Below are 18882 nucleotides of genomic sequence, written 5' to 3' on the forward strand. Positions count from 1 at the left end.
ATGCCTTAATGACTTCCTAACCCATGTAACATTTCTGCTTATAATGTTAGTATCTTTATAATCGTATGATAAAGCAAATCTTGAAAGTGCCTCAGTTAACAAACAGGTTCTAACTTATTTCCAATTCTGATAAAAGGATAACGGTTATCTTCCATTCAGTACTGGTCCTATTTAGTAACAACAAACAAGGTCTCTATATACAAATAATGGAGGCATAGAGGCACTAAGACAAAAGCAGATGCATGTAAACACGTTAGCGCAGTGGTGTCCCATGGTTTCAAGACACACTGGACAGAAGCCAATTCCCCGGGCTTTAATAAATTGAGCAGAACAGCTGCAAACCCTGCAATGGAAGGCGCACATACACCATCAGCAGAAAGCATCACAATTCCAAGAAAAATTAAAACCAAGCAAAAACGGAAGAGAAAAAGCTAGAACCAGTACTCCACAGAAGAGAAATTAAATATATATATGTATATGTATCAAAAGCAACATTAAACTCAAACACACTTTTAAGTTTTCACTAAATTTTTATTGTCCAATTTCACTTTCTGTCCCACTTGGGAATCTCCGGGTTCTTCCTCTCAGATTGCACTGAGAAAGGGTGAACTCTGAGAATGAGGCCAAGAGTTTCCAGATGTTTACATACAAGGAGGCAAAGTAAATGCTACTCTTACCTTTGACGATGCAAATGGTCATTGCAGCTCAGGGAAATTAAGAAGGTGATGAAAGCAATCTGGTAGACTTTCTGCCAAGAAATCTTAGAAGGCAAAAGAAAGTACTTTTTCCCTTAAATGTTAAGGATCCAGGAGAAAGTCAGTTAGGAGCAAGTTGATTAGCTTTAAATATGATTATGTATCAAAGGAGGATTATAGGTAGGGTGAACTGACTCCTGGTTGCTGAGTTTCTTGGCTACAGTACTCCATTTGTATTCTACACCAAGATGAAGGTGAGACATTTATTTCTGTGGCCCAGTGCTACCCAGTGAAAAGTCCAAGAGAGACGAACATTTAAAAATTCAAATATTTTTATCTGTCACTGACTCCTATTTTAGAAGTGTCAGGTAGGACCCTTACCCTAGTCACCATGTGTATGTAAAGAACATATGGCAAAGAAAGCCTAAAAACTGGACCCATTTCTCTTCTGGTTTACATTATTCAAAGACCTTTGGAAAAAGTACGGCTGGTATGCCATTCTTAGAAGAGTCCAATCTCCCTGTGGAAGCAATGTTTCTAGGGAGGCCTAAAATTACAGAACAATTCAATTAAAGTTAAATTCATGATGGTATAGCTAATTTGTGTTAATCAACTAATGTGGATATTCAGGAAGAGATTAGCTAGGCAGGTTGTAGCTTAACTTATGTAACCCATAAGTTAATAAAATTATTTCTAAGTAAATTGGGGAAGTACTATATACTCTAAGGAACTAATACATAGGTAACCCCAAAGACCTATTTTTATACCCCCTAGACATGGTCTTTTTAGCTACAAGTTAAGGTTAGTGGAAATAAAACTACCAAATATCCAGTCTATGGCTATAATCTACAAACCTTGTGGCCATTTGGATAATTCGGCTTTTGTTTAAGGAAAGGAACACGGGAACAGGAGAAGGATGCGTGCAAGGGGAAAAATTTAAAAAAAAAAAAAAAGAATAAGAAAAATTGCTGGGTTAATATTTCCCATTTTCACAGACAGGTTTTCTTTTCCCCGTCACAGAAGCAGGTTCTCTGATTCAGCAGTGGCAACTGCAATAGCTTCTCAGTCTCCCTTTCAGACCCCTCTCCCTGTTTTCCAAGTGGATACAAAACAGACACTAATTCGCTATTTTCATATATATATTCAGAGTCCCTCTCCTATTGCTGTTATCACCAAACTGTTCACAAAAAAATACTGAACTTCATTCTCTCTAAGTAAGTCAGTTCTTCATACTAAAAATGGCTATAGGTCTCTCACTGAGCCATTCATAAGAGGCCCTTCCAAGAAACTGAGAATGCCCCTCAATCATAAACAAGCCAAATGCAGGACTAGAACCCTTCCTGGAGAGAGCACCAATTTTGTGGTGGGCTCTCTGTTTCCTGCCATGCAGGAAGAGTTTCAGAAAGAGAACTGGCCACCCAAACCTAACTTGTACAACAGACAAAGGACTCAAGAGGATTGGTGTTGAGATTTAAGGTAGGTCTTTCTTTCTCCTTTCTTTTTATCTTTTTTCTTTCTTTCTCCTTTCTTTTTATCTTTTTTCTTTCTTTCTCCTTCCTTCCTTTTCTTTCTTTCTTCTTTCTTTCTAGACAGTGAGAATGTTTTTTAACTATCTTAGGGTTTATAGGATAAAGGAATTTTTTGCAAATATCAGAGTCAAGCTGTCTGTGAATAGCAATCAGATGGAATTCTGATTTTTAAGACAGTGTGATAGTTTTAAAAAACAATGTAATTTGCAGCTTCAGACCACCTACCTCCTCAGAGCAAGACTAAGGGAGAGAATCTCAGGCAGCTACTTTAAAGAAAACAGTCTCAGTAAGAACTGTGCTGTTGCATTGAGGGCTGCTGTCAGAGAAGCACATGCCACTGCTTTAGAAAAGAAAAAGAGCTGGAGCTATGGAATATCCAAGCTTACATGCCACCCAACAAAACACACACCACTACACTACACCATGGCAACATTCCCATCAACAGAACAGGATAACACCAAGTCACAGGGAGGCAAAAAGCTGGGCAGACACAAACTTAAAACCATAGAGGTGAAGGCAGCTAGCTATTCAGAGAACTTCCAACAAATGAACAGGGGAAATAAAAAATAGTTAGAGTGGGGAAAGAAACAAAAATAGAAAGGCACCAGAAAAGCAATCAGCAAAAGGATAGCAGGAAACCTACTTCAAAATTAAAGAGGAGGGAAAGAAACAGTTTCAACACTACCCTCATTTGACTGCCTGGAATTTATGCTTTAAAAAAAAATTGCTTCCCCAGTTCTCCCTCCCCACCTCTTCCCAGCGCAGCTGACTTTGGATAGTCAGGATTTCCTCAAGTTCTTTGTTCCTGAGGAGAAAGACACAGAAAAGGGTTGGGGGATAAGGGAAGTAGAAAGGACGGCAAATTTAAAAAAAAAAAAAATGCCACAAATGTTTTCATACACTACAACCAGAAGGGTCGTGGATTCGAAAAAACAAAGACAAGGGGTAGGGTTAGCGATCATACTGGGATAGAGGGAAAGGAAGCAGAAGGGAAGGGTCATTGGGCCACCTCTAAAGACTACAGTACTACTACTGTAGGGTGCTGGACTCACTCTGAAGGACGCTTATGGTGGCCTGGGCTCGAATCCATGTTATGGAAGGGTTTTGCCTCAAGTCATTCCTCTTGGGGTCGTTGCTGGCCCTGCACTCGTAAGTCCCAGAGTCCTCCAAGGTGAGCCGGGTTATTCTCAGCACACTCACGCCGTTTGACCCGTAGGCGGTGTTTACGGTGACACGGCGCTTCCGAGCACCGTCCCACAGCTGTCTGAAAGACTCTGCCCGGTTGACTTCTGCGTACCACCACTGGATCTCTGGCGTGGGGCTCCCGACCACGTCACAGTACAGCTCAAAGGCGTCCCCCGTGAGCTTAGTTTCTGACATGGGCGACTTGACAAACCCAGCTAGAGGGAGGGGGAGCAGGAATGAAGTGACAGGCCAACCAGAAAAAAAAAACAAAAGAATCAACAGGTGTTAATAATTTAAAGGAAAGAAAAGAAAAGAAAAAAGCAAATGAGTTGCAGAGAACAAAAAAAGGATTCATTTTTAAACCATAAAGAGACAGTAATAGCAATTCATACAAGCTTTTAGAAGAAGAACCACCCTGGGAAGCTTATGAAGCAAAGGCAGGCCAATTACAAGCTGGGGCAGCCCAGGTGCTGGCCAGGCAGAAGCAAGCCCACTGGAAAGCATTTTAGCAATGGGCCCAGCTGGTAGGAATGAGAAAGCCTTAGGTCTTGGAAAGAGCATCCTTCCATCGAGCACAAAACCATTACCTTTCCAAACTCAGGCAAATGATGGAAGATAACAGGAAGTGGCAATGGGTTTTTATGCCAAGTCAGGATCTTTTTGAATGAGTAAACATTTCATTAGAGATCCAGTATCTTTCCTAGGCCTCAAGAAGAAGTATTAATTAATGTGCTGGTACCTTCTCTTGTTATTCGGAGTCCAAATTTCAGCTGAAGGGCAGTAAAATTCTCACAAGTAGGATACTATCCTTAGTTTAGTCTTTTCCCATCTCTTAATCATTCCTCGGCCCACAGCAAACAGACAGCCCAGCCGCCTATTTCACCTATCTGAATACAGACCCTCAGGAACAGGACATCAAAGTGACAACTATTGCGCTCAGCTCAGGAGCTGAACCAACACTAATGGTAACCCAATCAATGCCAGTCAAGAGAGGGACAATGCTCTTCATGACCCTGTAAATTCTACTAGTAACATCACCTAAACAGTCGGTCTGAAAATACTTGTGGTTCTTGAAAGGGTCCCCTACAAAGGGTATTTGTCTGGCTGCTAACAGTCAATTCAAAAAGTTTGAGAACTGACAATAATGAATTAAACTGTAGGGTAAAGGTTATGCTTCAACTTGCATTCGAGGCACTGCTCAGCTAAAGCTGATGCCTACGTCTACCTGCCCATAACCTGCTGTCTATAAGGCAAGGTAGTAACAGCAGAAGGAGTTGTTGTTACTATAGTTTTTAAATTATTATCATCACCCAGGCTTATTTTAAAACTTGGAGTAGAGCCTATTGTAGGAAAAACACCACACTGCAACCATGCACTCACTCATTCACTACCCAGGTTTGTTCAAATTTCTACCCATTAGGCAATGCCCTAAGGTGTAAGTCAAGAATTTAGAGGAAGGCATTCTGAGTGGCTTGGCTCATAAATTACCAGGTTAGAATCTGCCAATATTAGACTTAAGAACACTCCAGAGGACAGGGAGAATGAAAATTCAAGTTTTTCTATAGTCTAGAAGCCAAGGATGTAATTAGCTAACTGAAAACAGAGGTTAGTAAGTAGAAATATTCCTGTGTATAACCACTGCAGTATCTGTCTTTGGAAATGAAACCTACTCTGTGGATCCAAGAATACTATGGAGGTGCTGACTGTCATATTCAAGTATACGTCAAGACTCTAAATTCATTCTAGCCTTTCAACTAGCTTTCAGAGTGAATAGTAAAGAAATACAATAATCAACAGGTTACACTGTATGTTATACTTTGGATATGCTATTTGAAACTTCCCCTTTGTATCTAGGATTTATTTCTTGTAATAAACTATCTAATACAAGACCCAACAGGCCAAACAAATGTCAATCTCAGATGCAGACGTTATTTAATAAATATAGAAAAGAGCCCCAAAGGTTCTATATAGAGCTGAGCTTGCTGCTAGATAAAATACTGATCTAAAAGACCATGTCTCAGTCAGCCTCATAAACTGCTACCAACTGTCAAAAAGCCAACACCTACAAATAGAAGGGAGAGATTACGAAAGATATTTTTACTATCAGTGTAATCCCCAGTGAAAACTAGTTATTAGTAAATTCTTGAAAAACTGTGAAGATTGTTTTACGTATAATTCTGACAACTTAATAAATTACATCTTACTCTCTCTGGTACTGTCCATGAAGGTAGAGCTCTTACATCCCTCAAATGCTATATTTATGTACTCGATAATGTCCTAGAAACTATTAGCGGACTTGCATATTTTTTACTTTCTTCTGAATAGCACAAAGATATTAAACTAAAACCTGCTTAACAATCCGTTGACCAAGCTAATATAAAAAGGATGATCCAAACCAAGAGAGTCCATGAAATTCCAGTGCAACCCCAAATCTCAATAGCACACAATTCAAAGGTATCGATAAAAGGATGTAAACATGATTCCCACTACAGAAAACAAAGCAGATTACTCAGCCTGGTCCTGTCACCCCCAGGCAAGACTTCCTACTGAGAAGGGGAAAAAAATGTTAATCTAATCCAGTTCAAATGCCTACTTGTAGGTCAGGTTTAGACAAGGCTTTGTGGCACATAATCTGAATCTCAACACTCAGAAGGCAGAGGCAGGCAGATCTCAGTTTGAAGCCAATTTGGTCTACAGAACAAGTTCCAAGACAGTCAGGGCTACACAGAGAAACCCTATCTCAAAAAAAAAAAAAAAAAAAAAAAAAAAAAAAAGGTCTACCCATATCAATAAGCCCAAGTCTAATTTATTATTTGAATTGGTAGATCATAAAATGCAAACTTTTATAAACAAAATTGAAGGAGCTAGAAATAGGGCTTTGTGGTTAATAGTATTTGTTGCTCTTGCAGAGGACCTGGGTTTGGTTTCCAAAACCAAATGGGTCTAGTTCCAGAAAATCCAGGGAATCAGACTCCCTCTTCTGGCCTTATCAGTAACTGCATGTTCACATATTGTACAGACATGCAGGCAAAACCATATACATAAAATAAGTCCTTTAAAAAAAGAATGAAGCCAGACGGTGGTGGTGGTGCACGCCTTTAATCCCAGCACTCGGGAGGCAGAGGCAGGCAGATTTCTGTGAGTTCCAGGCCAGCCTGGTCTACAGAGCTAGTTCCAGGACAGGCTACAAAGCTGCAGAGAAACCCTGTCTCGAAAAAACAAACAAACAACAACAACAAAAGAATGAAACTATCTTTAAACAGACAAGGGATTTATAAAAGGGCTTCTTTTGTGCTTTTATTGAAAAATAAATTACAGGGGTTAAATATTAGAGAAAAAACCCAAGAGATCCCCAGAGCACAGAAGAAACATCACCTGACCTTCTTCTCCACCTTCCCCAAAAGAAACTGCTGTGCTCATCTCTTTAAGCCCTTCCTCACTTCTTCTGTGTGTTCCTCCATTTTCCTCTGAGTCGGCTAGAAAACTCTATAGTCCACTCTACTGTCGGTCTTACAGTGACAACACAAACAAGGGATAACCTTCTACATTCTAAAGCCACTATTATTATAAATATTAATAGGCAATATTTTCTTTCCTTAATATATTATTAATTCTTTGAAAATTTTATTTTAATCATATTTACTCTTTCCTCACTATATTCCCTTAATCTCCCAGGTTCAGTCCTATCTCTTTTTTTTCTCTTTTTAATAATACAATTTATTTTTATTTTATGTCCACTGGTATTTTGCCTGCATGTACGTCTGTGTGAAGGTGTCAGAAACCCTAGCTCTGGAGCTACAGACAGTTGTGAGCTGCCATGTGGGTGCTGGGAATTGAACCTGTGTCATCTAGAATAGCCAGTGTTCTCAACTGCTGAGTCATCTCTCCAGTACCCACCCCTTGCCTCTTTTAAAATGCCCTCCACTCCACCTTGAGATGCCTATGGATGTGGGACCATCTATTGGAGTGTGGTCTATCTAGCAAGGGGCCATACTTTTTTTTTTCTTTTTGGTTTTTCGAGACAGGGTTTCTCTGTAGCTTTGAAACCTGTCCCGGAACTAGCTCTTGTAGACCAGGCTGACCTCAAACTCTCAGAGATCTGCCTACCTCTGCCTCTCGAGTGCTGGGATTAAAGGCACACCACTGCCTGGCCAAGGGGCCATACTCTTTTTTTTTTTAATTTTATTTATTTATTATGTATACAGCATTCTGTGTGCCTACAGGCTGGAAGAGGGCACCAGATCTCATTACAGATGGTTGTAAGCCACCATTTGGTTGCTGGGAATTGAACACAGGACCTTTGGAAGAGCAGTCAGTGCTCTTAACCTCTGAGCCATACTCTTAAATAAGGCTCTTATTTAACCTCTTATTTAACCTCTGAGCCATACTCTTAAATAAACAAAAACCCAAAGAGTTTTCTCTCCTCCAGAAGCCATTAACTTTAAATAACTCCTTAGTCAAGGATGGAGGCTCATGAGCTCCTTCCTGATCCAAGGCAACATTTCCTAAGTATGTGTTATATTGCAGGCACTCTACATTATTCCTAATAATGCCTTTTGTTTGTTTGGTTTTGGAGACAGGGTTTCTCTGTCTAGCCCTGGCTGTCCTGGTACTTACTCTGTAGATCAGGCTGACCTCAAACTAAGAATCAGTCCCCCTCTGACTCCTGAATGCTGGTATTAAAGTCATTCACCACCACATTCAACTTTTCTGCTTTATAAGATAGGTATTATTGAAACCCTTAAAGACTGAACTATGGTCCAAAAATGCTAAGTGTTACAAAGCTGGGGGTGTAGTTCAGTGCTAAGAGTGCTTGCCTAAGCTCTTACTTGGGTTTGAATCCCTTGCACTGAAAGAGTGAAGGAAGAATATTTTGCCCATCATCATGAGAATCTAGCATAGAACCTAGGTATGTCTGAAGTCAAAGCATGGTATCTTAACACTGTCCACAAATGTAGTCAATGTGTCTTACAAGGTTAGACAAGTTTTCGTAATCATTTAAAAGTAAATTAAAGATATACTTTATCATTTAATTTAGTAAATTAGTTGGTTTATTCTTGAACACAAAACACTAGACAGCCTCCACTAGAATGACTTAACCAATACCACTTTAGTGGCTAAGCCTGAGTGTACCTAGGACTAAAGTGTCGTTAATTCTGACTCTAAGGCTCCTTCCCACAAACAGTACTGCCTCTACAGAAACTACAATATTCCTTGATGGCTGAACACTTCTCAAAAAAGCATGTCTATTTCCTCTCCAAACGGGAAAAGAAAGAACAACTTCTCTGTAAAGCACTGGGAAATAAATCATAATTTGCAAGGGAAAGTTATTAGCAATCATCTACTTCTCATCATCAACCCAAAATTAGCTCCAATTCAGACGAACTAGCTTTCAGAAGCAGCTCAGAAACTGACTCACTGCCCTGCCTTTCATCACCAAGGGCTTTCAAACAAACTACCCTCAACATGGAAGTACACGACTGCCTGAAGTTAGGAACCATCAGAAGCAGTGATTTGAACAATGATACAGATATTTTAGGGAGGGAAGGAGGGAGTGGAAGCTGGTGTTAAAGTGGGGTGAAATGGGGGCAGCAAAACCCAGAGAAGTGTAATGAAAAATTGCATAGCTGAGGTTGGGGGATGGGAAGGAAATGACAGCTGGGGCTAGCAGCAGGGAAAAAGAGGAGCTCTTCAGCTCAGGAAAAACTGGATATGTAGATATGAACAGAGTGCAAAGAGAAATGGAACACAGAAGAAGACCCAAGCTGAACCCAATCTCAAGAAAACTATCTCCAGCCGGGCGGTGGTGGCGCACGCCTCTAATCCCAGCACTCGGGAGGCAGAGGCAGGCGGATCTCTGTGAGTTCGAGACCAGCCTGGTCTACAAGAGCTAGTTCCGGGACGGGCACCAAAGCTACAGAGAAACCCTGTCTCGAAAAACCAAAAAAAAAAAAAAAAAACTATCTCCACATACACCTTAAAAAAGAAAAAGGAATTTTTAACACCAAATTCTCACTTGCCTTCAAGGCAACCAAGGTACAAGTAACATTAACTGACTGCTGCCAAGGTCAGGCCTTTAAATCTTGCCTATACTTGACACTATCAAAAAAGGGGGTGGGGAGGGAGGGAGGAAGGGAGGGAGGGAGGGAGGGAGATGCTGTTCTCTCCTTCATATCTCAAAATAAAAAAAAAATGATGGCAAAAGATTCAAGAAACTGTCTATTCTCTTCTCTCTCATACACAGTCAAATTCAAATCACCTACCTCAAAAACACTGAGCAGGACCAGGACCTACTGATAGCTCAATGTGGTTACAGGGAATGAGTATTTCAAATCTGCATGGATTACCATAAAAATGTCACAGACCTATCTTTACTGTTAATTAAGCAGACCGTGCATCACTATCACTTAACACCAAACTAGTCAAAAGTCCACAGGCACTCATTCCATGTATTCCAACCAAGGATAAGACAGTCCTGAAGACCTCAAATAGGACAACCTCATTTTCTGCAACAAAAGATGTTGGGGAAGGAGGGAATGCTGGTGAACTCTTGGGTTATCCTGATCATTAGCACTAGGTAGAGATGGCAGTCATCACAAAGCATTTTCCAAATTCAAGCCTGTGCCTTTCAATCAAGCAAACATGTCAAAAGTGTATTAAGATCATTATAAGCCAAAGCCTACCTTTGATTCTAAAATTATACCATCCAAAATAGCAACAGGACTTCGGCTAGCATAAATTAACTAGCTTTTCTGATTTGGAAAAATTGGGAAATCTAGTTGATCCCAAAAGATAATAAATCTGCATAGTGTAGTGATTAAATTTAACAAATAAAATGCCTGGGTTCACATGAGGTCCTGTTATTAACTGTCTTAACCTTAGGTAAGTGGCCCAACCTCTCTGAGCTTCATTTGCTTAATCTGTAAAAAGGAGCTAATAATAGCAATTTCCTTGGAGGGTTATTGTGAGGATTAAATAAAACAACACAGCTTACAACAAACAGCACAGGACACATACTAAGCACTCAATAATGTTACCTATTATTGTAAGCCTCCAAAGAAATAAATGCTGAACAGACTGCATACAGCAACCTTCAGCATTATTTTTACAACAGCCTAAGAAACAGAACATCACAAACAGGATAAATTTAACTTAGAATTCAACTTTTTAAAAAAGTAACTAACTTTTCAAATAAAATGAGGACCACTGTGGCAATGTAAACAGGACAATGTAAAGTAAGAGAATTCTTCAATCCTTCCTACTCTTAGAGCAAACTAGACTTGATACAGTGGTAACAATAAACACAGAAATGTTGATACAAGAAATTGGCAGCTGCTCAGAGATATAAGCCACTGAACCTGAAAGATTATGAACAATGGGGGAAATCCAGTAAGAGCAGAGTTAGTACAACATTCTAGTCCAGTCCAGACTACAAATAAAACCCTGCCTCAGAAACACAATGAGAGAGAGAGAGAGAGAGAGAGAGAGAGAGAGAACACATATTCTCCTTATGAAAGTAACAAGTTCAGGTGGGGAAATGAAGCAGCCGCAAGCATTTGTCAAGCTATTTTTCCTTTGAAACATTAAGTAACCCACTTTATTTGGAGGTTTTGTTTATGTAGCCCAGGCTGGCCTTGACCTCACCATCATATTGCCTCAGCCTCCTGAGTGGGGGATTACAGTGGTGGGCCACCTAGCAGAAAGGTGACTCATTTTTTAATTCCACAAATAACTCTCAAGCTGCTAGGGTACTTGAGCCCAGCAGAGCTTGTTTTCTGATCTGTTTATAAGCCAAAGAACGTGCATAATGAAAGGTTTGGCTCAAAAAGTAAACCCTCTCATATTTATGCAAATGCTTATTTTAAAAGCTTTTTTATCCCAAAAGACCAACAAAATGGTACTCTTTGAGAACAGAAGCAATTTAAAAAAAAAAAGGAAAAAATTGTAGATGAAGAGCATTTTAGAAATAAATTTCAGCTGATCCTATGGCTAGGTTTTTTGTTTTTTGTTTTTTTTTTTTTGGTTTTTCGAGACAGGGTTTCTCTATAGCTTTGGTGCCTGTCCCAGAACTAGCTCTTTTTTTTTAATTTTTTTTTTAATTTATTTATTTATTAAGGATTTCTGCCTCCTCCCCGCCACCGCCTCCCATTTCCCTCCCCCTTCCCCGATCAAGTCCCCCTCCCTCATCTGCTCGAAGAGCAATCAGGGTTCCCTGACCTGTGGGAAGTCCAAGGATCGCCCACTTCTATCCAGATCTAGTAAGGTGAGCATCCAAACTGCCTAGGCTCCCCCAAAGCCAGTACGTGCAGTAGGATCAAAAACCCACTGCCACTGTTCTTGAGTTCTCAGTATTCCTCATTGTCCGCTATGTTCAGCTAGTCCGGATTTATCCCATGCTTTTTCAGACCCAGGCCAGCTGGCCTTGGTGAGTTCCCAGTAGAACATCCCCATTGTCTCAGTGTGTGAGTGCACCCCTCGCGGTCCTGAGTTTCTTGCTCGTGCTCCCTCTCCTTCTGCTCCTGATTTGGACCTTGAGATTTCTGTCCAGTGCTCCAATGTGGGTCTCTGTCTTTGTCTCCTTTCATCGCCTGATGAAGGTTAATATTCAGGAGGATGCCTGTGTTTGTCTTTGGATTCACCTTCTTATTTAGCTTCTCTAGGAACATGAATTATAAGCTCAATGTCCTTTATTTATGGCTAGAAACTAAATATGAGTGAGTACATCCCATGTTCCTCTTTTTGGGTCTGGCTTACCTCACTCAGGATAGTGTTTTCTATTTCCATCCATTTGTATGCAAAATTCAAGAAGTCCTTGTTTTTTACTGCTGAGTAGTACTCTGATATGTATAATTTCCATACTTTCTTCATCCATTCTTCCCTTGAAGGGCATCTAGGTTGTTTCCAGGTTCTGGCTATTACAAACAATGCTGCTATGAACATAGTTGAGCATATACTTTTGTTGTATGATAGGGCCTCTCTTGGGTATATTCCCAAGAGTGGTATTGCTGGATCCAGGGGTAGGTTGATCCCGAATTTCCTGAGAAACCGCCACACTGCTTTCCAGAGTGGTAGACAAGTTTGCATTCCCACCAGCAATGGATGAGGGTACCCCTTTTTCCACAACCTCTCCAGCAAAGGCTATCATTGGTGTTTTTTATTTTACCTATGGCTAGGTTTTATTGAAAACAAAATGTGAATGATATGCTATAAAGGTTGAATATACCAACTTGATAATTTTTTGCATGACTAACATTAAGTCATGCTTCTGATTCTTTTAGGATTATATGTGTACATCCTTGCAAGATTCACTTTTAGCAAAGAATTCTGCTGTCAGTTTAACAACAGCAACAAACACACCTGTCTTCAGTATCTGCCAAGCCTCAATACATGATCAGGCATCCTCTACCAGGCCTCAGGTAAGGTCTGATCACTCTAGTCTATCTTCATGGGAATTCTGTTCAAAACCAGGCAAGGGGCACGACTTTAATTCCACTACTTGCAGTCATAGGCAGGTGGATTTCTTTGAGTTTTAAGGCCAGTTTGCATATAATGTGTTCCAGGACAGCCAGGGCTACATAGTTAGAAACTGTTTTTAAAAAATAATCCTGGGGCTGGAGAGATGGCTCAGAGGTTAAGAGCATTGCCTGCTCTTCCAAAGGTCCTGAGTTCAATTCCCAGCAACCACATGGTGGCTCACAACCATCTGTAATGAGGTCTGGTGCCCTCTTCTGGCCTGCAGACATACACACAGACAGAATATTGTATACATAATAAATAAATAAATATTTTAAAAAAAAAAGAAAAAGAAAAGAAAAAAATAATCCTGTTAGGTTGGTTTGTTCTGAATCCCCCACTGATCACTGACCCCCATCATTATCCTCAGCTATAAATTCCAGCTTGCTGTGCTGTATTCAGGGTGGAATCTAACCCTCTACTGTAAAGTACCACTGAAGCTGTCCCTGTATTTACTGTCTAAACAAAGTCTTCATCATGCTTTAACAAATAGCACCAAATAATTCATCCGTAAATTAAACAAACCATTCTTAGAAACTATGAGAAATTTATAAAAGCTCATCTCCACTACTTTTTCTGTGAGGCATATCTTTCTACAGTGTTAACTTCTGATAACATAACAAGTTCAACGTCTCTGACAACTTCTTACAATCAGTTTTAAATCATAAAGGTACAGTTTAGATGGATATGATGGTTCACACTTAGAATTCTAGAATTCTGATGACTGAGGTAGGAGGAGTGCTATGAGGCCAGCTGGCGCTACAGAGACCTTGCCTCAAACACAAAACAAAAAAAAAAAAATCCAACACCACACAATTCATCTCATTCTGCCATCACAACAAATCCCGTGAGCATAACACCAGCTGTTCAAACTGATCAGATAATCTAGGCAAATATTTAGTTCAAAGAAGTAGCAAACCTGTGCGTGAGTGGGGGGGCTCAAGAGGAGAGAGATGGGAGTGGTTTCTGTTTGCTTTTTGGAGATGGGGTTTTTTTGTGTAGTCTTGGCTGTCCTGGAACGTACATTGTAGAACTGTAGACCAGGCCAGCATTCAACTCAGAGATCCAGCTGCCTTTGCCTCCCTGGAAAGCTGAGATTAAAGGCCTTTGCCACCATCAACCGCTTTCTCTTTTTTTTAAAACACTTAGCACTCAATTACATTGTACAGTGGGAAATTTCTTATTCACCTTTTAGGCTGTTAGGTGACAGTAGTTCTCCTTCAGCTACTGAACTTTTTTCTAAACAGAAATTTTGTTGCTATAGACCAAAGGCAAAATTTCCTTAGATGATAAAACTGGAGAGCAGTGATTCTTGGACTTTTTCATGTATCAAAATCATTTGGAGAGCTTACTAAAACAGACTGCTGACTCCAACCCCAGAGTTCCTAACTTTGTCAATCTGAAGTGAGGCCTGAGAGAATATGTTCAAATTCTGATGCTAATACATACATCTGGTCCAGGGACCACACTTTAATGTCTAAGATACTCTGAAACGGCTACAAACCCAAGTTGTTCAAACAGAAGGAAAGTAAGAGAATTTAAGCCACAAAATTATTTTAAAAACTATATAAAGGTTCTTCCAGAAGATGAGTTTATGTTCCAAGACCAAAAGTAAAAACAAATGAGTTTATGTTCCAAGACCAAAAGTAAAAACAAAACACTCCAAAGCCATGACTCTTGCTTTGTAGTTGTATGTTTGGTTTTGATACAGGGTCTGACACAGCTCAGATGGCCCTCAAACTACCAACGTAGCCAGCACTGGCTTTGAACTCCTAATCTTCCTCCCTTGGCTTCCAGAGGGGTAAGGATTAAAAACAAATGCTGCCATCCCTGGTGTGTCTTGTCTTTTCAATTTATTAATCTATAAACTGAGAACATACCTGCAATATAATTTGTTTGCTGAAGACTCATTTTCCAAGTGTATAAGAACAGTTTTTAAACTCTGTCGCTTAAAATCTGAGATACTGCATGTTGACAGAGTCAGGAAAAAAATAACAATAACAACAACAACAACAAAAAAATTCTATCTGGTTAAAAGTCTTGAAAGGCTTGGGTGTGGTGGCACATGCCTTAATCCCCAGCACTGAAGAGGCAGAAGGAGGCATATCTCTGTGAATTTTGAGGCCAGCCTGCTCTACACTGTGAGTTCCAAGACAGCCAGAGCTACACAGTGAGATCAGGGGAATGAGGGATAGGGATCTCCTGAAGAAATAAAAACTACAACTCAGAATAGAAGGAATACATCTCAACATAATGAAGGCTATACACTACAAGCCTACAATGTTTCATTGAATGGGGGTGGGTGGAGAACCTCGAAAGCATTTCTACTAAAAGCAAGAACAAGGCATAGAATAGATGTCTATTTTCTCCACTCTCATTCAATATAGTATTGGACGTTTAAGCTAGAGTAGTAAGACAAGGGAAGTAAATAATAGGGATGCAGACAAGAAAGGAAGAAATCAGAGTATCTCTATTTGCAGATAGTATTGCATATTCCATACATAAGAGACCTTAAAAACTCAAAACTCTTAGAACTGTTAACACTTTGCACAACATAGCAGGACACAAAATTAACACACAAAAATCAGTAGCTGCCTTATATACCAATGACAAACTGAAAAAGAAATCAGGGAAAAAAATCTCATTCACAATGACCTCAAAAACAAAAATGAAAACTGCAGAATAAACCTAACCAAAACTACAAAAGACTCTAAAAATGAAAACTGTAAAATATTAAAAAAAGAAATTGAGAAAACACTAATCAATAAAAAGCTCTCATGTTCTCCAGGCGGTGGTGGCACACGCCTTTAATCCCAACACTTGGGAGGCAGAGGCAGGCGGATCTCTGTGAGTTCAAGACCAGCCTGGTCTACAAGAGCTAGTTCCAGGACAGGCTCCAAAGCAACACAGAGAAACCCTGTGATGGAGGAGGGTCATCTGTCTATGTGTTACTCTCATTGGTTAATAAAGAAACTGCCTTGGCCATTTGATAGGCCAGCCCTTAGGTGGGTGGAGTAGACAGAACAGAATGCTGGGAGGAAGAGGGAAGTGAGGCAGTGGCCATGCCTCTCCTCTCTAAGACAGAGGCTATGGAGCCAGCTGCCAGGTCAGACATGCTGAATCTTTCCCAGTAAGCTACCACTTCGTGGTGCTACACAGATTATTAGAAATGGGTTAATCAAGATGTGAGAATTAGCCAATAAGAGGCTGGAACTAATGGGCCAGGCAGTGTTTAAAAGAATACAGTTTGTCTGTTGTTATTTTGGGTGTAAAGCTAGCCGTGCGGAAGCCAGGCAGGACAAAAAGCAGGCCCACAGCTCCTTCTACAGCCCTGTCTCAAAAAAAAAAAAAAAAAACCCTCTCATGCTAATAAATTGTAAAAATATTGTGAAATCTTACCAAAAGCAATCTACAGATTCAATACAATCCTAATCAAATTTCCAGTGACATTCACCAAAATAGGGGCAAAAAAAAAAAAAACCCAACAATCTTTTTAAATTCATATGAAAAAAGAAACTCAGGATAACCAAAGCAATCCTGAACAAAAAGAATGCTGTTGAACGATTTACTATACCTGATTTCAAGTTTTACTACAGAGACATACTATGGTATTAGCACAAACACATGGCTCAGTGGAACAGAATAAAAAACCTAGACATAAGTGGATATGGCGGCACATGTCTTTAATCCCAGCACTAGGGAAGCAGAGGCAAGGAAGATCTCTGTGAGTTCCACGATAGCCACAACTACACAGACAAACCCTGTCTCGAAACAACTCCTGCCCCCAAAAAGAACCTAGATATAAGACCACACAGCTACAGCCACCTGATTTTTTGGCAAAGATGCCAGGAAAACTGAGATGTAGATGAATGAAATTAAATCCTTAACTCTCATCTTACACAAAGCCAATTCCAAAGGGATCAAGGACCTCACCAGAAGACCTGAAACTCTTGACAATGCTAGAGAAAGAAAGCAGAGAGTGCACTTCAAGATACACCACAGGTAAGGACTTTAGGAATAGGAAATAAGGCCAATAATCAACAATTAGGATACTATGATATTAAAATGCTTTTGTAGAGCAAAGGCGAATGCCAATCAAGTGAAGAGACAGCCTACAGAATGAGAGAAATCTTCACCAGCTATTTATCAGAGGATTAGTATCTAAAATACACACACCAAAAATATATATATATATAATCAAAATCAACATCAAAAAACAAACAACTCAAAAAAAATGGGTCATGGCACTGAATAGAGTTCTCAAAAGAAATAAAAATGGCAAATAAACATTTTAAAAAGTGTTCATCATTACAGAATGTGCCAATGTTCTTAGTTATCCAAGAATCTGACAGTAAGGTCCTACTGCTGAGGACACTTGAGTCAGAGAACACGGAGAAATCAAGCTGGCACTCACCAGGAAACTTCATCCCTATTGGCTAGCTTTCATACTGCTGGAAGGTACTATGAAAATTCCTATGAAAGCCCATTACTTTGCAAGCTAATTTTATATGTATATATGTATATATGTATTGAATACATATACACATTACATATATACATACATACATGCATACATATACATATAGAGAGAAGGGGGAGGACACAATTACTTTGCATGGATAGACACAGGTATCAAATGAAAATTTCAGTGCCAGGTGTGGGAGACTGCCCTATAACTTACTGGCCAAAGGAAAGCCAGAGGCCTCCAAAACAACACAGGTTATTATTATTGGTCCTGGTTGTCTACCATAACTAGATAGGATAGAACCCTATTGCTAAAGACACAACACACTTTTTGTCTACAGGTCATCAAGAAATCTAGTTATTATTCACTTGAAAACTTGCTTCCTGCTGACTAGCTTTCATAGTGCTAGAAGCTAGAGGAGAAAAGCCATGAATAGTGAACCTGCCAGGTAAGATACACCCACTGGCCCAAGAGTGGCATGAAAGTCATAGGAGAAAACAAATGATTTCTGACTAAACTTGAAACCTGTGCCACAAGAGAGAATTCACACTATAAACCTGGTAAAAAGTCCCATGGCTGAGGAGATCATAGGTCCTGAGGCAGGGGAACCTACTACCGTTGTACTAAATGGATATTATACCCACAGATCAGTGCTACTCTCTCTGCAATAGACAGCAGCAATTAATGTCAAGATTCACAAGTGGTCAAAGTTCTGAGAATCACTGTGAGTGATCAGCTCTATATGGGACATCTTTATCATGACCTCCAAAAAAAGCAATTCAGAAGAGAAGATGGAAAGACTGCCTGAGCTGGAAGGACAGGGAGGTGTGCTGAGAAATGCTGTCTTCTGGACATGATATAGCTATTACACTCATGAGTCAGTGCACCTATGGTTATCTGCACAAGAGCACGTCAACAACATCAGTCAACACTCCAGCTGGCAGCACCTACTGGACTCAGAGGATTGTTTAGGGGTGGGGGGTAAAAATGTGGGATGGGGACATGGATGATACCAAGAGAGGGAAATTAGGAATAGATATGATTAAAAAACATTGTACACATCTATGAAACGGTGAAAGAATTTTTTTAAAAATCTAAAAAAAAATCCCACAGTACTCATCAAAATACAATACAAATAATAATGGTCATTACCAAGATTTTAATTATTTTATTTTATTTATTTATTTATTAAAGAGTTCTGCCTCCTCCCCGCCACCGCCTCCCATTCCCCCCAATTAAGTCCCCCTCCCTCGTCAGCCCGAAGAGCAATCAGGGTTCCCTGTCCTGTGGGAAGTCCAAGGACCACCCACCTCCATCTAGGTCTAGTAAGGTGAGCATCCAAACTACCTAGGCTCCCACAAAGCCAGTCGTGCAGTTTAAATGTGATAAAAATCTGAGTGGAGCCTTGTCACTGCAGACGAAAGACTGACTTGAGGAGAAATAACAGCAGAGCAGTGAGTGTTAAAGAGTTAAGGACGTCCAGTTCTAAAGAAAG

The 18882-nt window shown here is 40.0% G+C and overlaps 1 protein-coding gene across 2 annotated transcripts in view; it reads right to left on the reverse strand.

Annotated features, from left to right (window-relative positions):
* The window catches only part of Nptn (neuroplastin), a 79086-nt gene that overhangs the window by 34541 nt on the left and 25663 nt on the right, over window positions 1-18882 (reverse strand). For both annotated transcript variants that reach the window (XM_041679345.1, XM_041679346.1), the window contains exon 2: window positions 3277-3624. In XM_041679345.1, coding sequence (XP_041535279.1) covers window positions 3277-3624 — 348 coding nt within the window. The remainder of the gene's footprint in view (window positions 1-3276; window positions 3625-18882) is intronic.

Source organism: Microtus oregoni, unplaced genomic scaffold, assembly GCF_018167655.1.
Source record: "Microtus oregoni isolate MIOR12 unplaced genomic scaffold, Mior012 000032F_ref0000030, whole genome shotgun sequence".
Taxonomy (NCBI): Eukaryota; Metazoa; Chordata; class Mammalia; order Rodentia; family Cricetidae; genus Microtus; species Microtus oregoni.